The sequence below is a fragment of the Anolis sagrei genome, chromosome 5 (genome assembly GCF_037176765.1).
Source record: "Anolis sagrei isolate rAnoSag1 chromosome 5, rAnoSag1.mat, whole genome shotgun sequence".
NCBI lineage: Eukaryota > Metazoa > Chordata > Lepidosauria > Squamata > Dactyloidae > Anolis > Anolis sagrei.
This window is the reverse complement of record NC_090025.1, coordinates 97,301,079-97,327,678: the sequence shown is the minus strand read 5'-3', so window position 1 is coordinate 97,327,678 and position 26,600 is coordinate 97,301,079. Positions and strand designations below refer to the sequence as shown.

The window sequence follows — 26,600 nt, the reverse complement described above, 5'->3', positions numbered from 1 at the left end:
GCAGAAAGTTCCTCCTATATTCTTCCTTGATGCTCTGAAAATCTGGTTAGTCTTGATCCTGTTACCTGTTGGCTATCATAACTATATCAGTATACGATGGCCTTGATCCTGTTCTACTATTTATCATCTAGGTGAGGGTGGTCAAATTCTGACCCTTTAGAGCTGTGGTTGCCATCCTTTAATCCTCCAGGTGTTTTGGGCTTCAGCTTCCAGAATTCCTCACTGTTGGCCAAGCTCACTGGGGCTTATGGAAACTAAAGTCTGAATACCCAGAGGACAGGCATGTAGCCGGGGGGGGGGGGGGGGGGGTTCCGGGGGGCTTCAGCCCCCCCCCCCCCCCCAAATTCTCATGTTGGTTCGTGAAAAGGCCTTACTGGTGCATTATTTAAACTGTTATGTTTATTCATATCATGATCTGATCACCATACTCAATCTATCCCATATGCATGGGGGTATTGGGGTAATGATACAAAAGGTTTGCTAGGCTAGACCCTCTTTCACTCAGACTCAGCCCCCCCGAAACTCAGCCCCCCCGAACCCCCCCGAAAATTTTTTAGCCTCCCCCCCCCCCCCGAAACGAAATCCTGGCTACGGGCCTGCCAGAGGACTAAAGTTTGGGAATGCTATGGAATCATGGGAGTTGTAATTTTACAATGTCTTTAGCTCCCTCTACCAAAGAATCCTGATTCTTCGCAAACTACAATTCAGTCTGGGAGAGGACCGCCTCTCCATTTTTATCCTCTTCAGTATAGCCCCATACATGGCTATGGCTGTTAAAGTCACCAATTACTACCAATTACTAAGCAAAAAGTGGGTGCTAGAAATAATATCATACAAAAGCTGACTGGCACAACCTGAGGATCACAACCAGACACAGTGAAGACATCTGCTCTTGTGAACATGTATCCCAACCCCTGCCAATGTCCTCCCTAAAATATCAGCCATCCAAGGAATGCCATCATTCAGGGACCATGCCATTCTAGATGTTTTTTCTCCAGAATGGACATCCCAGGATTTGTTTCTCTCTCCAAATTTGCATGACCCCCACCCCCCCACTGCCTCTCACCTATCCCTTTCCTATCCATTCTTATGGCACACAGCAAACAGGAATTGATCAGCAACTGAACAAGAGGTTTGGGAAGAATTCACCATGATTTACAGGAGTTGTTGACAATCTTTTCCGGAATCTTGCCTGGTATCGACGTGAGGCTGACTGGACGGTAATTGTTTGGGTCATCCTTTTTTCCCTTCTTGAAGATTGCAACCACATTGGCCCTCCTCCAATCTGCTGGAACTTCTCCCATTCTCCAAGAACCCTCAAAGATGATTGCCAATGGTTCGGAAATGATTTCCGCTAGTTCCTTCAATACTCTTGGGTGTAGTTGATCTGGCCAAATTTGGCACACAGACACCCGTATACATCCTAGTGCAGTTTGCGGGAGGATGGACCACAGATGATATACAGTACCTTCACCCAATTCACCTCCCACAGCCCACTGCGACCCCCACAAATAAGGGACATGGACCAAATGTGGCACACAGAATCCCCATGACAAAGAGAGGAAATTGGAGGAAATTGACCTTCATGGGAGTTATAGTTCACCTGCATCCAGAACAACTGTGACCTCCACAATGAATCGGGATAAAACTTGGCACAGAGACGCCCCATGACCAACTGAGCATACTGCAGGGGTTTAGGGGAATGGATCTTGATATTGGGAGTTGTAGTTCACCATTATCCAGAAAGCACTGAACTCAGCTGATGGCAGATCTGCACCAAACTTGACACACAGACCCAACATGACCAACTGTGCATACAGGCAGGGTTTGGGGGTAAATGACCTTGGCTCTGGGAGTTCTAGTTCACCTTTATCCAGAGAGCACTGAATTAAGCCGACACCAGATCTGGGCCACACCTGGCACATAGACCCAACATGGCCAACTTTGAATACTGATGAGGTTTGGGGAGATTCGCCCATGATTTTGGGAATTGCAGTTCACCCACATCCATATGCATTTTCTAATGGGAGCATTCACAAGAAACAACAGGAAAGACTGACTTTATTCTAAGAAATAGAGCTACAAATTACCAAACCGATATTACAAGATAATTTGGGCATCCTGTAATGGATAAATGAAAGATTATGGACAACAAACTGCTCTTGAAATAGAACCCTCTAGAGAAGCTGTGGGCATCTGGGTACTGCTGACTTCCAGTTTGCATCTATCCCAGCTGCTCTAATGGGGAGGGATGATAGAAGTAGGAACTCATCAATAATAGGAGGGCCAGATGTTTTCCACCCTACTCTAAGGCTGGAAAAGAGCAGAAATAGGGAGTAACTATATGGTGAAGTTTGATCTTAACAAAGATTAACAAAACAATATCAGCATAAAAATTGTCACCATAACGCATATATATTGAAGGATATTCCCAAGTTTGATGTCATCCACACCACATCACTCCAATATACTGATCCCTAAATGAGACACAGGAGATTCTGCTCAAAATGGATCAACCTTGATGATACATTATTGCTGTGAGTATACTTTCTGCTAACATTAACTCTCGTCCTTGGCACCTGTATACATGGAAATACGAAATTGGAAGATTTATACTGCTAGGCAGGCTTGAACTTCCACAATTATACAACTGGAAAACTGTCCCTTTGAGATGCTTTGGCACTGTGTCTACCTCAATTGGTTGTATTTCTAAAATATGCACTCAAGCCAGTTGTTGTCAGTACACCTATGAATGGGGAATCTGGGATTTGCAACAGTAAGCTTTGGGTGCTCCAAAGTGTACACCACCAAAGCTATCCTAATATCTATCTATCTATCTATCTAAAAATGTAATGTTTGTTTGTGAGATTAACAGAACTCAAAAACCACTGGACGAATTGACACCTAATTTGGACACAAGCCCCCTAACAACCCAATGTATGTCCTTCACTCAAAAAAATTAATTTTATCATTTGGGAGTTGTTGTTGCTGGGACTTATAGTTCATCTACAATCAAGGAGCATTCTGAACCCCACCAATGATGGAATTGAACCAAACTTGGCACACAGCTCTCCCATGACCAACAGAAAATACTGGAAGGGTTTGGTGGGCAGTGTCCTTTGGTTTTGGAGTTGTTGTTTGCCTACATCCAGAGATCACTGTGGACTCAAACAATGATGGATCTGGACCAAACTCTACATGAATACTCAATATGTCCAAATGTGAACACTGGTGCAGTTTGGAGAAAATAGAATCTTGACATTTGGGAGTTGTAGTTGCTGGGATTTATAGTTCATTTACAATCACAGAGCATTCTGAACCCCACCAATGATAGAATTCGGCCAAACCTCCCACACAGAACCCCCATGTGGGCCACAGCAACACATGGCAGGGGATGGATAGTGTGTGTGTGTGTGTGTGTGTATATATATATATATATATATATATATATGGAGTTTCACTTGAAAAATGTACCTGTTCCAACTTACATACAAATTCAACTTAAGAACAAGCCTATAGAACCTATATTGTTTGTAACCTGAGGACTGCCAGTAATGATTACTGAGAAAACATAATAGAATTCTCTGACTCTGTCAGGGAAATTGGAAAGTATTTGTTATTTATAGCAATAACACTGGCAGAACTGTAAGTTCTGCTCTTACCCTCCTGTCAATTTCCATTAGCAAATCCACTTGCCTGGTACTATTAGCTGCTTGTGCCAATTACCTTATGCTTAAATCATTTTTTTTTCCAGAAACACTTGCAGCATATTTGATTTCCTCATTTTAAAATTGTGTCCTTCTTGTGCAAAATAGTTTTTGATTGCATTGCTCACACACTTCCAGGCCCATAGCCAGGATTTTATTTCCGGGGGGGGGGGGGGGTGAGTTTGGTTTGGGGGGGGCTGAGTCTGAGTGAAAGAGGGTCTACCCTAGCAAACCTTTTGTATTGTTACCCCAATACCCCCATGCATATGGGATATATTGAGCATGGTGATCAGATCATGATATGAATAAACATGACAGTTTAAATAATGTACCAGTAAGGCCTTCTCGTGGACCACCATCAGAATTTCGGGGGGGGGGGGGGGCTGAAGCCCCCAAGGCCCCCCCCCCCCGGCTACATGCCTGCACACTTCTAAGGAAACTGCTTCAAATCAACTTGGCTGTTTCCTGTCAAGAGGCAAATGCAACATTACAAGCAATAGCACTAAGAAATCCAGCATCTCCAAAATAGGGAGAAGGCAAATAGAGGATTCTATCCTCAGTGTATAGATGAGAAGGTAGTCATAGGTGGATGGGTTTAGATTTTGTTTTGGCATTGCTGGTAATAATAATAATAATAATAATAATAATAATAATAATACTTTATTTGTACCCCTCTACCATCTCCCCAAGGGACTCGGTGCGGCTTACATGAGGCCGAGGCCACAACACAGCAATAACAAAGCAAAAACAACAATAGTACAAACAGTAAATAAAACTCATAACAGCAAATAAACAATAAACATTAACAATAGCACAACATTTAAAAACCTATGGCTGGGCCAAATGTAATAACTAAAATTTTAAAATATGCTGGACATGGCAGGTAAAATATGATTAGGGTGAATTTTCGGGAAGTGATGGGCGTGCAAAAACAATCCTAGGTCATTAATAAAGTGCATTTAAGGTCAGATTGCAGGAAGTTTCTTATTCTGGTAAGGCACATTGGAATAACCACGTTTTCAGACTCCTCCTAAAGACTGCCAAAGTTGGGGCATGCCTAATGTCCTTAGGGAGTGAATTCCAGAGACGAGGGGCCACCACCGAGAAGGCCCTCTCCCTCGTCCCCACCAGTCGCACCTGCAACAGAGGTGGGAGTGTGAGCAGGGCCTCTCCAGATGATCGGAGAGATCGTGTGGGTTCATACACAGAAATGCGGTCACGCAGGTAGGCGGGTCCCAAACCGTTTAGGGCTTTGTAGGTAAGAACCTGCACCTTGAATTGGCTCTGGTAAATGAATGGCAGCCAGTGGAGCTCCTTAAACAGAAGGGTTGACCGCTCCCTGTAATGTGTTATGCATGTACAAAATATTTCGTTATACAAGCAGAAATAGACTGCTGGTGCTCTTCTCTGCTCAAATATCCTGGCAAAACAGGATTTGGGGTGGGGGAGCAGGGAGGACGGGTAAAAATTGTGGAGTATTTGGGTCATACGCCCTCATCCCTAGGGACCTGATCACATTGATGAGCCTCAGCGGGGCAATTCCTCAGTCTCCATGGCGAATCCGTGAGGGAGTGGGGCAATCCCAGCACCCCGCACCCTTCCTTGCCCACAGCGATGCTTCCCCATCACATGTGGGGAAGCATCACTGCATGGCTTCCCCCCACTTTGGCAGGTTATTTCCAACTTAACACGGGAAGCCTCCCATATTGTGGGCAAAGTGTCTTAGCATGCTTGCACCACAGTTGGTCAACGGAGCCCCACTGGAAGTGAGTGTGTGCCATGTGATGAAGTCATAAGAAACAATGATGTTTTAAGCCATCTAAATGGTCATAAATAAAAACTTGACAATAAGACTTCAGAGCAAAATGACAGCTACTTCAAGAAGAGCAAAACAGCATAGAAAACATAGAACATACAACTGACATTGGAGAGTGCGACAACACATTTAGTATGGTGCTCCTATATGCTATTGTGAAAATGTTCTTTTAGCCAAAATATCAGAAGGTACGCTGCATGACTCCACTAAATGTCTTCTATCTGACATTTAGTGGAATGGGGAGTCAGTAGGGGATAATTATAGAAACAATTGGGGAGGATATGCTTTGAGAAGTGCTACAGCGTATGTCAAAGAACACAGAAAGAAAGTTTGTAAGGGCTGCCAACAGGGGCGGCTCATCCATTACGCAAAGTAAGCGGTCGCAGTACATTTTTTTTTGCCAGGGGCGCAGAGGCGCAGAGGCGCCTCTGTAAATGCCCCTCGACCACCACTTGAGGAGCGCCCCTCGGCTCACAGCAGCTCTAGCAGTCCGGGTGAAGCCTCAGCAACCTATTACACAAAGTAAGCATTTGCAGTATAGTTGATTGTGCCCAGGGGCACTCTTGAGGCGCTCTTGGGGGAAAACAGACCTTGACATATGTGAGTTGTAGTTACTGGGATGTATAGTTCACCTACAATCAAAGAGCATTCTGAACTCCACCAATGATGGAATTGAACCAAAGTACTCCCACGACAAACAGAAAATATATATCAATAATTGGTTGGGGGGGGGGGGGGGAGGACCAAAATACTGTTTGCTTACAATTGAAAATTACCTAGGGCCACCTCTGGCTGCCAAGTCTAGCAACCTGTTTCAAGTAGTATCCAGTTGTGCCAACAGTCACAGCAAGGGAATGGGGGCCAGCTACCCCTAATGCCTCCTCTAAGCTATCCTTCTAGAACAAGACACAAAATAGTGTCACGTCAATTAACAATATTTTCCCTACCTATGTGCTAATTTCCCAGTGAACAAAGAGGATCATATTGAAATTGTGCCTCTTGTGCCTCTTAGTCTCATTGTATCCAGGCCACCACTGCTGAGATTTTCTGGCAATGGATCTGGGGCCAAAGCAGCAAGAAAGGAAACTTAAGAAAGTGCCCTGGTTCAAAATGTGTTTTGAATTGGGGACTCGTAACAGACTTTGGGTAAACAAACCACACTTCCATACTATCTTGGAATACCTTGGGGTCTAACAAATACTGATTAACTTGACTTTTACAGGTGAGCAAAGCGTGGCGCATGGGAACCTTTTTTTGTGATTTGCAGCCTCCCACATTTCAAGTTTTTGGTTCCTAAATACTCTCAATCAAAAATGGCAAAAATGTTCCCAAAACTCCCTTTGAGAGCAAAAGAAATACGGTCCCCTTTGCTAGGAAATCCATCAATCCTACTCCGTGCTGGTCCCAAAATACTGTGAGCATGGCCTTGCTTGCCGAGAGTTGGGTACGTGCCTTCTTTGGAGGCAGTGAGTCATGGCATTGACTGGACTTTAGTCTCAGTATCATAGTGATGGACCTGTGTTATCAGTCTGTTGAAAAGGTCCTCCTGGTTTCCGTTGCACATCATCAATAGAGCCTGAGAGCATTCAACTCGTTCCTGCTTTTGGAAAGGTGTGAGCAGCCAGGGGACCCAGCGAGAGGATACCTTATGCATGTGAAGATGGTCTTGGGTGATTTTTTCCCACAGACCCCACACTAATCTTGACATTTTGGGCTAGGTATTGAATGGTAATGCAGTGATTTTCCAACATGGCGACCTCCACTTGCTGGATGGTATGTGCATTAATAGCAGAGTGAGGTTGCCTTGGAATTGAAGCTGTTTGCATCAAAATCTGACCACATTTGAATTGATTATACCAGTCCTTGACTCCATCATATGATGAGGAATCATCACCATAAACCTCTTTCATCTCATCAAATGTCTCCTTTGGTGTGTGGCCTTTCAAGGAAAGGAACTTGAGGACTGCTCTGTATTCCATTGGGTCCATTATCAAACCACACACCACTTCAGCACCTATAAAATCAAGACCGTTATCAGTTCTGAGTTGTAAATTGGCACGTAACCTATAGAGACTTATATCATTACACATGTGCAGTTTCAGCATCTGGTGATAAAAAGAAGTGGGTCAGGGGAAATCTTTAATGAACGCCCCTTGTAGCTTTCATCAGTGATGTGGTCTTTCTCTTTTTCTACTGCCTGGGTAGATGCGGGGAATGCCGTGGATGTAGCGTATCTGGATTTCAGTAAGGCCTTCAACAAGGTCCCCCACGACCTTCTGGCAAACAAACTAGTCCAATGTGGGCTAGGCAAAACTACGGTGAGGTGGATCTATAATTGGTTAAATGGACGAACCCAGAGGGTGCTCACTAATGCTTCCTCTTCATCCTGGAAAGAAGTGACGAGCGGAGTGCCGCAGGGTTCCGTCCTGGGCCCGGTTCTGTTCGACATCTCTATTCATGACTTAGATGAAGGGCTAGAAGGCATGATCATCAAGTTTGCAGACAACACCAAATTGGGAGGGATAACCAATACTCCAGAGGACAGGAGCAGGATTCAAAACGATCTTGACAGATTAGAGAGATGGGCCAAAACTAACAAAATGAAGTTCAACAGTGACAAATGCAAGATACTCCACTTAGGCAGGAAAAACGAAACGCAAAGCTACAGAATGGGGGACAATGCCTGGCTCGAGAGCAGTACATGTGAAAAAGATCTTGGAGTCCTCGTGGACAACAAGTTAAACATGAGCCAACAATGTGATGTGGCGGCAAAAAAAGCCAAAGGGATTTTGGCCTGCATCAATAGGAGCATAGTGTCTAGATCTAGGGAAGTCATGCTACCCCTCTATTCCACTTTGGTTAGACCACACCTGGAATATTGTGTCCAATTCTGGGCACCACAATTCAAGAGAGATATTGACAAGCTGGAATGTGTCCAGAGGAGGGCGACTAGAATGATGAAGGGTCTGGAGAACAAGCCCTATGAGGAGCGGCTTAAGGAGCTGGGCATATTTAGCCTGAAGAAGAGAAGGCTGAGAAGAGATATGATAGCCATGTATAAATATGTGAGAGGAAGCCACAGGGATGAGGGAGCAAGCTTGTTTTCCGCTTCCTTGGAGACTAGGACGCGGAACAATGGCTTCAAACTACAAGAGAGGAGATTTCATCTGAACATGAGGAAGAACTTCCTGTGAGAGCCGTTCAGAAGTGGAACTCTCTGCCCTGGAGTGTGATGGAGGCTCCTTCTTTGGAAGCTTTTAAACAGAGGCTGGATGGCCATCTGTCAGGGGTGATTTTAATGCAATATTCCTGCTTCTTGGCAGGGGGTTGGACTGGATGGCCCATGAGGTCTCTTCCAACTCTTTGATTCTATGATTCTATGATTCTATCCACCTTCGATTATTGCATTTTCTAATGAGTCATGTTGCCTCATGCTCTGTCCAAAGTATGATATCCTTATGTTGGCTTGTAGTGATAAATATTTGCGGTGGGACGAATGTATTCTTTGTTGTTGTTGTTGTCGTACATGGTATCTGTAGCACTTTCCTCCAGCATCACATTTCAAAGGAGTGGATTCTCTTGATGTTTTAAAGATATATCCTAGCTAAACAGGAGATTGGCAGAAGGCCAGCTTTTGCGAGTCATCAGTCTTACTACTGGCAGAAGCACTTATGCAATTTTGTCAGAACTACTAAAATACAATGCTATCATTATTTATGACCCCATTTTCTGTCTACTAGAAATATCATACGTCTGAGTTGGAAGTAGACATTTGTTATTGTTATCTTTGTACATCGTAAAACCAACTCTTTGCTTACTTGTTTTGAAAAAAGACATTAAAACATTTACTTTCCAATATAAAAGATATGATTACATCAGAACGATACAAAATACACTTCTGGTCAGTTCAGCCCACTCTACATGGCCATACAATCCAGATTATCAAATCAGATAATCCAGATTATCTGCTTTGAACTATATTATATGAGTCTACACCAATGGTTCTCAACCTGTGGGTCCCCAGATGTTTTGGCCTTCAACTCTCAGAAATACTAACAGCTGGTAAACTGGCTGGGATTTCTGGGAGTTGTAGGCCAAAACACCTGGGGACCCACAGGTTGAGAATCACTGGTCTACACTGCCATATAATCCACTTCAAATCAGATAATCTGGATTTTATATGGCTGTGTAGAAGAGACTTTCAATCCTCACAAATGGGACAACCAGGACCTGAACCGTATAATATTCCGCCACCACCAATATTTTAAGTTGGTCATGATGGGTATGTGTGCCAAGTTTTACTCAGATCCGACTCCAGATATGGGTGGATGATAACTCTCTCCCTAAACCTCACTAGTATTCAGAGGTGGCCTTAGGTAATTTTCAACAGTAAACAAACTGTATTTTGGTGCCCCCCCCCCCAACCAATCACTGATATATATTTTCTGTTTGTCATGGGAGTTCTGTGTGCCATATTTGGTTCAATTCCATCATTGGTGGAGTTCAGAATGCTCTTTGATTTTAGGTGAACTATACATCCCAGTAACTACAACTCGCATATGTCAAGATCTATTTTCCCCCAAGAGCACCTCAAGAGCGCCCCTGGGCAAAATCAACTATACTGCAAATGTTTACTTTGCGTAATGGTTGAACCGCCCCTGCCAGTATTTTAAGTTGGTCATGATGGGTATGTGTGCCAAGATAGGTCCAAATTCATCATCCATGGGATAGACCCAGCTCTCCAGATATGGGAGCCATCCTGGAAAATACATGCAAACATAGCTAGTTGGTAGTTAGTTAGTTAACATACATACCTATACCTATACATATACATACATAATATATATATCAGTTCTTGTGGGTTTTTTCGGGCTATATGGCCATGTTCCAGAGGCATTTCTCCTGACGTTTCGCCTGCATCTATGGCAGGCTTCCTCAGAGGTCTGCTGGAGCTGGGAAAAAAGGGGTTTTTTCCCAGCTCCAGCAGACCTCTGAGGAAGCCTGCCATAGATGCAGGCGAAACGTCAGGAGAAATGCCTCTGGAACATGGCCATATAGCCCGAAAAAACCCACAAGAACTGAGTGATTCCGGCCATGAAAGCCTTCGACAATACATAATATATATATATTTAAATTTATATTTATATTTGATTAAGGTTTTGTTGAAAGAAGATAATATTTGGAAAAGAGAAAAAAAAGAAAAAACGGAAAAAACTCATTTACATTGAAAGTGGAGGAACATTTGTTATTTATAGGAAAGTATGAGAAGAAAAGAGAAAAGGTGGGGAGGGGGTAAGAAAAAGCAAACAATAAAAATAAGGTATGCTTTCTTTCAATTTAGAGTTTTTTGGTATCTTTCACTTTAAGGAGAAAGAGATACATCGATAGTGTGGGAACAATATTCGGATAGGAAAGTGGGAGATGAGAAAGGAGAGATTTTTTAGAAGAAAAACACAAAAACAGAAAAAAAGAAAAAAGTTCTAGGTTGACTTCCTTCTATTCATCGGTGGTTGACAATAATTTGGGTATTAATATGACAGGAAATAATTTTACTTCCCTGTGCTCCTTGCAGTATCTTGTGAATTGTCATATTTCAAATTATCAAATCAATTTTCAGTTGCTTAAAGTAGTTCTTTACCAGGTCCCAATTTGTTTGTTTCTTCAGTAGGCCTCAATTTGAGGAAATCCATTGTGTTAATTGGTCCATGTTCATTACATCTACAATTTTCTTTTGCCAGTCCTCTCTTTTTGGAATTTCTTTGCTCTTCCAAATTTCCGCAAACACAATTCTGGCTGCAATCACTAAGTAGTTGAATAGAATTTCTTTATCTTTGTCTTTTGCTACTATTAACATTCCCAGCAAAAAATATTATGGTGGGAAAAAATTTGGAACAAGAACATCAAATACACTTATGCATAGGAATTAAGAGAAAATTGGCTGAAGATGATTCATAGTTGGTACACCACTCCGCACAAAATTTCCAAATGTTACAAAAATGCCTCTGATAAGTGTTGGAAATGTGGAAAACAAATGGGTACCTTCTTCCACGTCTGGTGGACTTGCCTGAAGTAAGGAAGTATTAGACTGACATTCACTTGGAAATACAAAAAATATTAGATATAAAGATTGAAAAGAAACCAGAATATTTTATACACACACACACACATTTTGACTTTAATACGCATAGATTTTGATAGTAATGGGGCTGCTGGCAGAATGGCAAGCATTAGTGGGTCCTCAATAAACATTCTAGATCAGTGGTTCTCAACCTTTCCAATCCCACGACCCCTTAATACAGTTCCTCAGGTTGTGGTGACCCCCAACCATAAAATTATTTTCATTGCTACTTCATAACTGTCATTTTGCTACTGTTATGAAACATCATGTAAATATCTGAAATGCAGGATGTATTTTCATTCACTGGACCAAATTTGACACAAATACCCAATACACCCACGTTTGAATATTGGTGGGCTTGGGAGGGGATTGATTTTGTAATTTGGGAGTTGTAGTTTCTAGGATTTATAGTTCACCTACAATCAAAGAACATTCTGAACTCCACGACAATGGAATTGAACCAAACTTGGCACACAGAACTCCCACGGCCAACAAATAATACTGGAAGTGTTTGGTGGCCATTGACCTTGAGTTTGGGAGTTGTAGTTCACCTACATCCAGAGAGCACTGTGGACTCAAACAATGATGGATCTGGACCAAATTTGGCACAAAAACTCAACATGCCCAAATGTGAACACTGGTGGAGTTTGGGGGAAATAGACCTTGACATTTGGGAGTTGTAGTTGCTGGGATTTATAGTTCACCTACAATCAGAGCATTCTGAACCCCACCAACAATAGAACTGGGCCAAACTTTCTACACAGAACCCCCATGACTAACAGAAAATACTATGTTTTCTGATGGTCTTCAGTGACCCCTCTGACACCCCCTCGCGACCCCCTCAGGGGTCCCGACCCCAGGTTGAGAAACACCACTATCAATGCACCACTAAGCTACCCTCAGATAGAGAGAGAGAATAAAATTGATTTTGGTTTTCATCTTAATAATTTTCTATTAATGGTTTCCAGTGCATCCATATTTATTAGCAAAATTATTAATGGTTTTCTTTTTTTCCCCTTTTATAGCTCATTCTGGTTTTCCTCAGAGTTTAAAACTGGTGAGCAGATGATGTGGAAGGCACTTTTCTGTGAGCTACAATTGACCAGGGTGGCTTCAAAACACAAGCTCTGGGCTGTGTTAATTATTGCCTTTAACTTCATGTCCTTCATCACCATCATGTTTTACTGGAGAATCAGCCAGGACATTGTGGACAAGACACAGCACCATAATCTGCCTGGAGATGTTAAGTGTCCACTTCTTCCTACTCCTATAACAAGATGGTCCCCTCTTTCAACCAAGGATATATACTTTGTGGAAACATCAGAACGAACTAATCCCAATTTCCTGTTTATGTGTTCTGTTGAATCGGCAGCCAGGGTTCACCCGGAGTTAAAAATTGTTGTCCTTATGAAGGGCTTGGTCAACTATAACAATACTTTGCCAAAACATTTAGGCATATCCTTTTTCAGCTGCTTCCGTAACCTTGAAATCAAGCCATTGGATCTGAATGAACTTTTTTCTAATACTCCCCTGACTAGCTGGTATTCACTGGCCCAGCAGAGGTGGGAACCGTATTTCTTGCCCATTCTTTCTGATGCCTGCCGAATTGTCATCATGTGGAAATATGGTGGCATCTATTTAGATACAGACTTCATAGTCCTTAAGAACTTAAATAACCTCAGGAACGCACTTGGTACACAGTCCACGTATGTACTGAATGGAGCCTTTCTCTCATTTGATCCCAAACACAAGTTTATACAACTTTGCATGGAAGATTTTGTGGATAATTACAATCGCTGGATCTGGGGACACCAGGGGCCCCAGCTCTTCACCCGCATGTTCAAGAGGTGGTGTTCTATCCGTAGCCTGAAGGACAGCAGAAGCTGCAAAGGGGTCACAATTTTCCCACGAGAAGCCTTCTATCCCATCCGCTGGCAGGACTGGAGAAAGTATTATGAAGTTATAAGTGCTTCGGAGCTTCCTAAACTGTTTAATAACACCTATGCGGTGCATGTGTGGAATAAGAAAAGTCAAGGGAAACAACTTGAGATCACCTCTGAAACCTTACTAGCACAATTGTATTCCAATTACTGTCCTTCTACTTATAGCCTTATGAAGACCTATCTGTAATGCGAGAGAGCTGTTTATTATTACAGAAGTCCAAAGTCAACACAGCTGTTCAGCCATGGCAGTTGAATGTCCCATTCCTCATTCCCAGCAGAGGCAAGCACTCCATATATCAGTTGGGTTTTCAAGACTGGTTGAAGAGAGATCGGGGTCATAAGGTCAGGATATTTTGAAATGCAGAATAATTTTGTGAAAACGAACCAAGATTTTCAAACTCTGGGACTCTTTTGCCTGGATATAAAATAAGCAAACGAAAGGATTCTGAAAGGGGAATGGCTACTTTAAAGGCATTATGTTTAACTGACTTACTGATTTTTTTCACTCTGTTTTGAAGAGTGATGGACAATTCAGTAGAAATCACATGTGCTTTACAAACATGTTAAATAATCACTTCCACTTCAATTAATGTGCCTTATCACTAGTGATGTCAGTAATGTTTGTGTTTGCTTGAGTTGTTTTATGAACATATCTACAATGCTACTCTGCTACCTTTCTAAATGAATTTATTGAAATGTTCCTCAAAAGTTATTCTCAAACTCAGAACATAAATGAATTCCCACATCCTTCCATCATCCTTGGTGCCTTAAGTACTCCTGCCATGAACAAATTTAGTGGCATCCTAAATCTTGTACCCTAGGACATCTTCTTCCCAAGCTTTGTGATGTCCATACTAAATCGCCCTTAAATTATATTTCTCATATTGTTGCTATTTCAGTGCTTAAGGTGCCTAGGAGAAGAGAACAGAAGACCCCCGAAACCACGGAAGAAACCAGAATAAAAGGAATGGTGGCAGCTAAATGATGTTTAACTAAAATGCACACTGGTTTGGATTAACAGCTGAAAAACACGTGTTAAAAAGTTGGGTTTAAAATCCAATTTGAGCCAAAAAATGTGCATATTCACATGACTGTATATCCCTACAATCAGGCATGTAGCCGGGGGGGGGGGGGGGGGGGGGGCTCGGGGGGCTGCAGCCCCCCCCCCCCGAAATTCTCATGGTGGTTTGCGAAAAGGCCTTACTGGTGCATTACTTAAACTGTTATGTTTATTCATATCATGATCTGATCACCATACTCAATATATCCCATATGCATGATACAAAAGGTTTGCTAGGGTAGACCTTCTTTCACTCAGACTCAGCCCCCCCAAAACTCAGCCCCCCACCCCGCAACCCCCCCTGAAAAAATTCAGCCCCCCCCCCGAAACGAAATCCTGGCTACGGGCCTGCCTACAATCAAGGAAAACATGTGATTTTGTTCCTATACCCTGGTGTAGACTGCTCCAGAGCATCTGCACATTTTAAAATCCTGAAACAGGGATGTAAACAAATTGAGCTGGGGATACACAGGTGGCTAAATGAAAGCACACTTGGACAGCAGTACAATGAGGATTCTTTGCAACTTTTGAATACAATTTCCCTGCTTCTTGGCAATTTTCGTGCTTCTTGGCAGGGGGTTGGACTGGATGGCCCATGAGGTCTCTTCCAACTATATGATTCTTTTGTTTTGATGTTTCTGAAATTAAAGAGAGCTTGAATTTACAGTAAGGTGAATAGAAATAATAAGAAATCTGCTTGTGTGTACATTTAGATATCCAAATCAGCACAATCACCTCTCAAAAAGTCAATTTTTTAAAAAAAATTCTAAAATCTGCTACAAACAAAGGTATCGGAATGGTGGGCAATCACTTTAACTGATAGGTCTGTATTTGGACTTGTTGTCAGGTCCCACAATTTTTTGTTCCAGTTATTTGTCCTGCATTTTGACACTGTCTGGAAGAGCCCCCAGGTCCCATCTACACTGCCATATAAAATCCAGATTATCTGTTTTCAACTGGAATATACGTCAGTGTAGAATATATTCTACACTGACGTGTAGAATATACGTCAGTGTAGAATTTATATGGCAGTGTAGATGGGGTCTCAGATCCCATCACATGTTATTCTTTCTTGCCCTTTCTCCCGAAACCATCCATTTTCAGATGCTGTTCCTGTCCTCTCATTTAAAAAAAATTGGGCAAGAAAACTTTGGGGATACTAGGCTTTTTTTCCAATCCTGAGACTCCTGAGTAGACTGGAGGCATTCATCTGGGAAGATAGACACCACTTGAGGGATATAAACTTTCCCCTCCAATCCTGCTGCCCCGAAGGAGACAGGAGGCATTGATTTTCTCTGGACTCCTCTCCTTCCTTTGAATCTTAGAAGCTAGGTGTAATGCAATTTCAAAAACCAAGATTACTATGAAGGAGAAATGAAAGGAAAACAAAGTGGTGTTTTTTCAAAATTTTGGTATTTTTTAATTATTAAATTTGTTAAGATTAACTTCACAATTCAGCAGCAGATCAGTTGCACAACTTCAGCGCTTTCCAGTAGCTTCTTCCTGCACAGTATTTTCAGTCAACTGCTCCCACAGCCTGCAATCACTCTGGAACCTTTTACATACTCTTGAGCACATGCCCGGCTATTGTCAGTTTTACCATTGTCTTTCCCCCCAGTCTAGATGATATTACAGACTTACCACAGCGTAGTTATATCTTGTCTTAGCAGACAGGTTCTTTTAATTACATATAGCCTTTGACGAACAACATCACAGCACAAGGAGAGATATACACTGTACATGACTTCCTTATATACAAGTCATTTACACATAGCAATCTCTGATTGGTTCCCAACCCATTAACTTAACTCAGACCCAGGATTACATCATTCACAATCACCTGGACTAGGCCAGAACATATTCCCCAAATGAAGTTCTATATACAGTTAATGCATGACTCAGCATTCCCAATAGAAGCCCATTAGCAGTGCATGACTCAGCTATATTACATTGCAATACATTGTAAAACCAGACAAAATTAATTCGAAACAAATTACCATGCCAGATTCATGAAGTGGGATTTTGGGAGAGAAATGTCAATGTTTGGTAGGAGGCCACCCACAGCTATGCCCCCCTTACCCCATGTCATTGAAGCGATTTGAAAAGGGCAACTTTGACAGATCCCATCCCATGTGTTTTTTTTCCTTTTTACTCCAATTCTATAGCGATTCTTGAACATCTTCTCTCTCTCACCCCCCTTTCCTGACACTTTTGAAACAATTTCCTGACGAGGCATGATGGACACAGGGAGGAAATTCCCCTGCATTGTGAGATAGGATCATTTTAACAGTGTCTAGGAATGCGTTTGTGCGTGGGATGATATCACTAAGTAGGGGGGCAAAAAGAAAAATATTGAAAAAGGTTGAAAATTTTTCTCAGGCCACTTCTACTCTGCAATATAAAATCCAGATAATTTGCTTTGAACTGGATTATATGGCAGTGCAGACTCATATAATTCAGTTCAAAGCAGATAATGTGGATTATCTGCTTTTCTTTCATGTCGGAGTGACTTGAGAACTGCAAGTCACTTTTGGTGCGAGAGAATTGGCTGTCTGCAAGGACGTTGCCCAGGGGACGCCCAGATGTTTTTGATGTTTTATCATCCTCCCACTGATCACTCAAAAATTGCATAGAAGCACAATGCAATTGTAGCAGAATAGCAGCAGGGAACAAGGTAATTACTTTTTTGTTAATACAAAAAACACTTTCCAAATGGTCCCCCACAGGAAAATAACATAAAATAAACGGCATCATGTGATAAGTCCCAACTGAAGGTACTAATATCCTGGTGTAATTGCAATTTACCTACCTTTTGTGATAAAACCTCTGTGTACAGAGTTGAATGAATAATCCAGTGAACAAATACGTCTTTGAGATCTGAACGATCTGGGAATGCCCTTTTTCTTTTCTGATTTTTTCCCCCCATCACAAAGTATTTCAGTCTTCATACATGGAATAGGAGAGGGGAGAAGTTGTTGTCATAGAGATGTATGAATATAAAAACAACACTGTTTATGTTTATCTATGTGTGTGTAAATAAGTAAAATCTTACATCAATGTATGGATTAATACAAATGATTGCCTTGCCCACATTACATGTGTTTGATAACTGAGGCTGCCCTATAATCCAGTTTCAGAATGAGGATTAACTGCATTAATCTGTTCAGCAGTGGAACTCTCTTCCCCAGAGTAAGTTCCTTCTTTAGAATAGGCTTTTAAACAGAGGCTGGATGGCTATCTGTTGGGGGTGCTTTGATTGTGTTATTTTCACATGGCAGGGGGTTGGAGAAGATGGCCTCTTCCAACTTTATGATTCTATGATCTGGATTATAGGGCAGTGTAGACTGATATAATCCAGTTCAATGCAGTTAACCCATATTCTGAAACTGGATTATAAAGCATTGTAACTCTGGCCTAAGAGCTTACGTCCATGAGTGTATGACCCTTTATTCCTTTCAAATGTTTATGAAGAGGAAAAATAAATATTGTTTGTACTATTTCTTTCCCGATTGCATTCAAATGTTTCTTTTCTGTCCAAAGTCAAAAAGAGTTGGCAAACGATGCATGCCTACACAAGGCCCATCCCTCATTTCACCACTCCTAGTAGGAAGCAGCTGTGGTTGGTGCTTACCAGGGATCATTAAACCTGTTTTCAATCCTCACAGATTTTGCAGATCAAACCAGCATGCAGATGATCAACAATATTGTTATAGAGCAGGAATTTAGGGGTCTTTGCCAGGAGGCAGAGACCTATCAGACTCCTTAAAGAGTTCATTACCCTGGCGAGACAGAGAGAAGCACCCAATCCCTGGTTTTTCCCAATAAAAGGTCTCACCAAGTGGAAGGAAGTGCCACCGAGGTTTATTAGCGATTCAGCTGAAAAGGATGCAGAGCGGCAATCATTCGCCAAGCAGAGCATGTGGTTACAGAAGTAAAGGCCATTTTTATAGAAAATACAGAGTTGTGAGTTTCAAAATTCCCACTCCCCCCTCCTGCCCAGCTTGAAGGGGATTGGCTGACGCGCAAACAGCTGGGAGGAGGCTTGGCTGTCCCTCATGCATCAGGGCCAATCTCAGGGCTTTCGTGGGGCGCCAGAGACTATCAGGAGGCTCCTGCTGCCTTGACCTCCAGCGAATCAGAAGGGAGGGAGGCGGGATGAAGGGAGACAATGCATTCTGGAGTGGATTATGGAGTTTTAATGTTCTTACACTTATCGAGTCTGGGGATCAGCCTTCCAGAGAAGCCACTTTATTGTCCTGAGATGGGTCTGTGATAAACATTGATGGCTTAATCCAGGTTTTCCTCTTACAATCAGATAGGGCACAAAGGGGGAACTTTTGTGAATGTCCTTAGTGGAAAAATTTGAAAGAAAAACGGCTTGGAGGAAAAGAGGACTTTCCTAAGGTCACATTCCCACCATTGTTATATGATTAAAAAGTCTGCCAAACAGAAATCCTAATCCAAAGATTGGAGTTGGGCCACCATTAGGATTTCCATTGGGCAGAATGTCCAAAGATAAGGGTCTTTTCATGATTGCTGATATACAGTGCTTTTCCAGAGGCAGGGCAGCTTCCTTGTAGATTTCCCCCACGGAGAGGGAAAGGGGGCAAAAGGGTCAGGGCAAGGTCAAATACATAAAGGGAAATATGGAAATACAGGAGAAAATATGAAAATATAGAAATCATAACACAGAGAGTAAACCCAACTACCTCCCCCCAGTGTCCATAGTTCATATTATTTATAGGAAGGTCCATAAAGGGAAATATCCATGAGGGGGAAAGAGAGTCCCTTGTTTATGAGATGGGGGACCATCAGGAGCCCAGGTTTGCCTCAGATGGAAAAATTCAAATACTTTTGTGGCATGATTTTCAGTAATAAATTGGTTACTTTCTGCTGTAAACATATGAAAATAGAGCATAAAGCCTTGATTAAATAATACACACCAAACTGACCAAGGCTTAACCCTTATTATTCAGCCTGGCATCCTTGCCCTTAGCAAAACTATAAATTACTAGTAATCCACACTCTGGTTACATCCCGTATAGACTACTGCAATGCGCTCTACAAGGGGATGTTTTTGAAGACTGTCCAGACGCTTCAAATGGTCCAACAAACAGCAACTAGATTGCTAACAGGAGTGACGCTCAGGGAGCATACAACTCCTCTGTTGCACCAGCTCCATTGGCTGCCAGTTTGCTACTGGACACAATTCAAAGTGCTGGCTTTAGCCTATAAAGCCCTAAACAGTTCTGGCCCAACTTATATGTCCGATCGTGTCTCCCCTTATGAACCATCTAGGACCTTAAGATCATCTGGGGAGGCCCTGCTCTCATTGTCACCTTCGTCTCTGCCAAGTATGTTTAGCAGAGATGAGAGACAGAGCCTTCTCGGTGGTGGCCCCTTGGCTATGGGATGCCCTCCCTATAGATATTAGATCAGCCACCTCTCTTTTTTCCAGAAAAAAATCAAGATGTGGCTTTTTGAACAAGCGTTTCCAAATGCAGAATAACTGACATAGGAAAATGGAATGATGACAATGAGACCGGACAATGTTTTTAACAAGGAGACACTATGAATTTATATTTTATTGCTTTGTTTAGTTTTTATTATATGTTATAAATATAATATATTTATGATATTGTAAGCATTTATGATATTGTAAGCACAGGATGGTGCAACTGCACTGAGACCCTGTTAACCACCTTGAGTTGCCTACAGGCTGAGAAAGGCAGTATACAGATACAGTAAATAGATAAACAAATAAATAAATTATTGCCCTTGTATAGAGACTCCTGCCCCACGATTCTGACTTACAGATCAATGTAGGAAGCAGTAGTGACCGTGCTTTTCTCTCAATCCAAGACGATTCTGAAACAAGACTTTGCAAAAGTGTATCTGTGTCAGTGCAGTTGCGCCATCCTGTGTTCTCTTCTTGTAACGTTATCTGCAAGATTTCAGCTCACAAAGCTACCTTCAATTTCATTCTTTTGTAGAAAGGCAGAGGATAAATGCAAGAAAAAACATTAAGATGAAAACTTTCACACCCAGTCTTATGTGTCACATATTTTCCCCCACCTAAAATTAGTACATTGCTGGCTGTATTTGTCTTTCTTTCTCCTTTCTGAGCTTCCTTTGTCTCTTTTAACTTGACACATGGGGTCTTACAACTTAAAAGTGATGGAAGCTCAGTATTTTTTTTAAAAAAGTGCAATGCACTAAATTTCAACTTTTTAGTATTGTGAGGGTAAGGTGACAAAAGTGATTACTTTTTTTTGTCGTGTCAGAAGTGACCTGAGAAATTACAAGTTGCTTCTGGTGTGAGAGAATTGGTCATCTGCAAAGACGGTGCCCAGGGGACGTTCGGATGGTTTGATGTTTTATCATCCTTGTGGGAGGCTTCTCTCATGTCTCCGCATGAGGAGCTGGAGCTGATAGAGGGAGCTTATCCGCCTCTCCCCGGATTCGAACCTGTGACTTGTCGGTCTTCAGTCCTCCCGGCACAGGGGTTTAACCCACTGCGCCACCGGGGGCTCCAGTATTACTTAAAGGATTCAATAATTTCACGTTGGTCACTTGTAAAAGCTGTTTTACTGTAAAGTAAAGCCAGAGCTCAAATTTGAACTTTGAGCGGTTCTTGAAAATGTTTGTTTATATTGCCCCCCTTTTTTTACTAGAAGAAACGTGCATATATCATTTGACATTGTATTTGAAGTAGATAAGGAAGTTCCTGTACTGAGTGTTTGGCTTTGAGAAGCCTATTAAAATCCCATCTGAATAAAAAAAAAGGGGGTGGGTATTGCTGGCATGTCCACAGGTTTGTTCTGTTGCATTATTTATGGTCACAGAACGGCAGAGGCTGCACTTTCCCCCCAAGTATGCATGTGGATTTGTGTTTATCTACTGATCAAAATAACCTTTCTTGTTTTCATATTAATCTTACTACCTGAACTCCCATTGGATGGCCCCACTTTTTCGACCCCAGTGGGTAAGCTTTCTGGGAGTCAATTTGATAGAGGCGAAGGTGGAAGAGAGAAAAACACCATTTAGTCAACATGACAGAAAGGTAAGAGAAGTTTTGCCTTATTTGCCTTTCTTGTGCTTAGGGAACAAGTTAAACTTTCGGGGATGTGTATCGAATCTCAGAAGTACTCTCTCAGAAGTATAATTTTTTGAGTCTACACTAGTATATAATCTAAGTTCAAATCAGATGATCTGGATTTTATATGACTGTGTAGAAGCGACCTTCAACACTTACAAATGGGAGAACTAGGATCTGAACCGTATAATATCCTCATATTCTCATATTCATGGTTTAATGAGACTATGCTCCTGAAACTAAAAAAAGAGATACAAATAAAATAGTTGCAATAGCACCACAAAAAGGTGAAAATTATTCATGACTAAATCACAATTGTCATGTGTTCTAGTTTATTGTCAAATGGTTTAAATTTAGGCTACTAGTTTATTTGTAATTAGTTACTTGTTAGGTGTGGTAGAAAAGGATTTTTGGTAGATATGGGTCTTTAATTTAAATCGGTAGCCCTTGTAATATATTATTTCTTATGCTATACTGGCTTAGGTACACAGCATTTGCCCAAGTTATGTATTTTGTAATGCTATTTATTAGAAATAGTCATTGTTCGGTTTGGATTTTATGAATGGTTCCATTAGAAACTCATGGCTCTCTGGTTGTAGGATACACACGGGTCTTTGAGTGTGGGAGGAATACAGCCCCTATCACCCTCTGTCAATCCTCCCTGAAACTTTGCCTATATTTTAAGTTGGTCATGATGGGTATGTGTGCCAAGATAGGTCCAGATTCATCATCCATGCAGAGTTTTACACAGAAACGAAATAAATAATAATACCAGAATCGAAGAATGTATTTAATAGTATAATGATATGAGGAAAAGCCCCAGATACATGGAGAGAATAAAAGATAATAACAGTGAGAAAGAGTGGGAAAGATTCAGAAGACCCTAATTCATATAGACCCATTTGCCTCCTAAATTAGGAATACAAAATATTCATGAAAATATTAGTAAATAGAGTAGAAGGGATTATAACTAAAATAGTAAAGGACCATCAATACGGATTAATACAAGATAGAAACATAGCACATCCTATAAGAAATGTATAAACATTCTTAATCATAACAAAAAAAAAAAAGAATAATTGCACTCTTAAAGTTTGACATCTATAAAGTTATTGATTCATTAAACCATGATTATCTGTTGCAATTAATGGATAACTACGGATTTGGAACTTCAGTTATTAAAATAATAAAAGAGTTATATAGTAACATGAGAGCAAGAATAAGACGAAATGAAGGATTAACAAAATACTTGAAAATAGAAAGAGGAGTAAAACAAGGTTGCCCTTTACCTCTGATATTATTTGCATTAGCAACGGAACCTCTGGCAGACAGAATACAAAACAATAGCAGGATAAAGGGATATCAGATTAAGAATGAAGAAATGAAGATAAATCTATATCTGGATGACATTTTATTAATAATGGAAAACGCAGTAGAAGCAATAAGAGAAATACAAATAATTCTAAATTATTTTGAAAGATATTCAGGGTTGAAAGTGAATAAGCCTGGAGGGAGAAGCAATTAAGTATCCCATGATACTTAATTCCCAAATGACTTTATCTTTTCCAAAATCTATGAATAAAAATATAATATAAACAATTAAAAGAAGGGGATAACACTTTGAGAGAATGGATACATGGGAAAAAGAGAAACAGAATAATGAAAAAGATTCAATATAACCCAAGGAGAATTCTTGGATGGGGTTTTCCCAAATCTACAATATTATTACGAGGCTTTCCAATTAAGAGCATTACTAGAAATAAGTTTAAAGGGAGAAGATAAATGGATAAAAGTAGAGAATGAAATAAATGTAGGATGGGGAAAATACGGGTTATACACCAGAGATATTAACAAAATAAAGGAAAAATTAATAGGACTGAGAAAGGTAGCAAACAATTGTTGGCAAAAATGGTAAAACTATGGGCATATAAAATATCAGGAAAGCCTCTAATTAAGAGTATGGGACTCCCTGAAAGGTTGGCAAATAACTTAGAAGAAAAGGGATTAAAGAGGGTAAAAGATATATGGAAACAAGATGGAGAGATAATTAATTGGTCAGAGTTTTTGGGGGAAAAAAAGGGGGGGGGGGAGAAAATTGGTTACAATTAAGAGGGATTTGGGGGGGGGGAAAAGGTGCACAGCCCATTGAAGAACTAAAGATAGATAAACTGCTAAATGCAAGAGAAAAAACAAGTAAAGTAACAGTGGCAAATATATATAATTTAATGGTAGAAGATAAAAAGTTTATAATTAGAGCAATATGTAACAAATGGAATGGGGTTAAATAATTAAGGACACAAGAAATAGAGGAAATAATTAGGAACATGAATAAAATAAAAACAAAAATATAACAAATTAGAAAAAATGGTATTAAGATGGTATAGATCTCCTGAACAACTGGTTTATATGGTAAAAGGAAAGAATTCGAAGAGTTGGCATTGTAACAAAGAAAAAGGTACTTATTCACATATGTGGTGGGAGTGTTTTGAAATAAATAAATTCTGGCAAATGATACAAGGAAAAATTCAGGAGATATTCCAGATAAGAATTTAAATTAATAATGATTTACTATGGGGAGTGTTGGCACATCCGAGTATAAAAATCAATTTCCAGGAGTTATTTAAAGTAACAATAAGAGCAGCACATGCGGTGATCGCTAGAGGATGGAAAGACATATCGAAATAGACATTAAGCAATTGGAATGATTATATGTATGACCAAGTGCTATTAGACATCACAGAAGGTTACTACAAATAGATGGAAGGTTTATTTCAACTGGGTAAAAAATGGAGGAGCCAATGATCACATCCAAGAAAAAATACAAAGATTTTACCAGTGGCTGGATCTGCAAGATTAGTAGAAATACACTGTGGTTGAGAAGGGAGGGAGAGGGAAAGAGGGTGGGAAAAATATAATCTACACCACTGTAAATTAGCATAATGTCATTAATATTTGTTGAATTACTTGGGATTTATGCTTGTAACTCATGGAATATGGCTTGTTGATTTGTGTTTATCTATATAAATAAAAATGTAATGTTCGTTTGTGGGATTAACAGAACTCAAAAACCACTGGACGAATTGCCGCCAAATTTGGACATAAGACACCTAACAACCCAATGTATGTCCTTCACTCAAAAAAATTGATTTTGTCATTTGGGAGTTGTAGTTGTTGTGATTTATAGTTCACCTATAATCAAAGAGCATTCTGAACTCCACCAATGATGGAATTGAACCAAACGTGGCACACAGAACTCCCATGACCAACAGAAAATACTGGAAGGGTTTGGTGGGCAGTGTCCTTTGGTTTGGGAGTTGTAGTTCACCTACATCCAGAAAGCACTGTGGACTCAAACAATGATGGATCTGGACCAAACATGAATACTCCATATGCCCAAATGTGAATGCTGGTCGAGTTTGGGAAAAATGGAATCTCGACATTTGGGAGTTGTAGTTGCTGGGATTTATAGTTCACCTACAATCACAGAGCATTCTGAACCCCACCAAAGATAGAATTGGACCAAACCTCCCACACAGAACCCCCATGTGGGTCACAGCAACGCGTGGCAGGGGACGGCTAGTAGCATAATAAAATATGTTTAAAAGAAAAATGTAGGCAGTCCACATTTTGCAGGCGTATAGTAGAGCTGGGAGGACAATGGTTTTATAAACAAGCACCTTGGTATCCCTATGGATGTCCTGGTCCTCAAACACTCTCTGCTTCATTCGGAAAAATGGTGCACTCGTAGACCTCAAACGGTGTTGTATTTCAGTGTCAATGTTGACTTTTCTGGAGAGGTGGCTGCCGAGATAGTGGAAATGGTCAACATTTTTTAATGTTACACCATTGAGCTGTATTTCTGGCATTGCAGAGGGATTGGCTGGTGACTGCTGAAAGAACACTTTGGTTTTCTTGATGTTCAATGACAGGGCAAGCTTCTAGTATCCTTCTGCAAAGGTGCTTAGAGTGGCTTGTAGGTTTTCTTCTGAATGCACACAGATGACGTTGTCATCAGTATTTTGGAGTTCTATAACAGATGTTGTTGTGACCTTGGTTTTGGCTTTCAGTCTGCTAAGGTTAAATAGCTTGCCATCTGTCTGATAGATGATTTCCACTCCGTCAACAGGATGACGTTTCATAGCAATGAAGATGAAAAATAAGGTTGGGAAAATAACACATCCCTGTATGTGTGTACACACACACACACATTGTGACTTTAATATATATAGATTTTGATAGTAACAGGGCTGCTGGTAGAGTGGTAAGGATTAGTAGGTCAATACTCTTTCCTCAATAAACATTCTAGATCAGGGGTCCTCAAACTAAGGTCCGGGGGCCAGATACGGCCCTCCAAGGTAATTTACCCGGCCCTCGTTCAGGATCAACCTAAGTCTGAAACGACTTGAAAGCACACAACAACAACAACAACAACAACAACAATCCTATCTCATCAGCCAAAAGCAGGCCCACACTTTCCATTGAAATACTAATAAATTTATATTTGTTAAAATTGTTCTTCGTTTTAATTATTGTATTGTTTTTAAGTATTTTTGCACTACAAATAAGATATGTGTGGTGTGCACATGAATTCATTCATGTTTTTTTCAAATTATAATCCGGCCCTCCAACAGTTTGAGGGATTGTGACCTGGCCCTCTGTTTAAGAGGTTTGTGGGCCCCTGTTCTAGATCAATGCACCACTGATCTACCCTGAACCACATCTTTTTTGGTTTTCATCTTAATAATCTTCTGTTAATGTTTTCCAGTGCACCCATATTTATTAGCAAAATTATTAATGGGTTTCTTTTCTTTCCTTTTAGAGGTCATTCTGGTTTCCCTCAGAGTATAAACTGGTGAGCAG

General features: G+C 40.8%; 1 protein-coding gene across 1 annotated transcript in view; it reads left to right on the top strand.

Annotated features, from left to right (window-relative positions):
• Positions 1-14,437, top strand: part of LOC132775424 (lactosylceramide 4-alpha-galactosyltransferase-like) — a 69,066-nt gene extending 54,629 nt beyond the window's left edge. Inside the window, exon 2 of the mRNA XM_060776164.2 lies at positions 12,667-14,437. Within this exon, the coding sequence (XP_060632147.2) occupies positions 12,707-13,771 (1,065 nt within the window). The 5' untranslated portion in view covers positions 12,667-12,706 and the 3' untranslated portion in view covers positions 13,772-14,437. The remainder of the gene's footprint in view (positions 1-12,666) is intronic.
• The last annotated feature ends 12,163 nt before the right edge of the window (positions 14,438-26,600 follow it).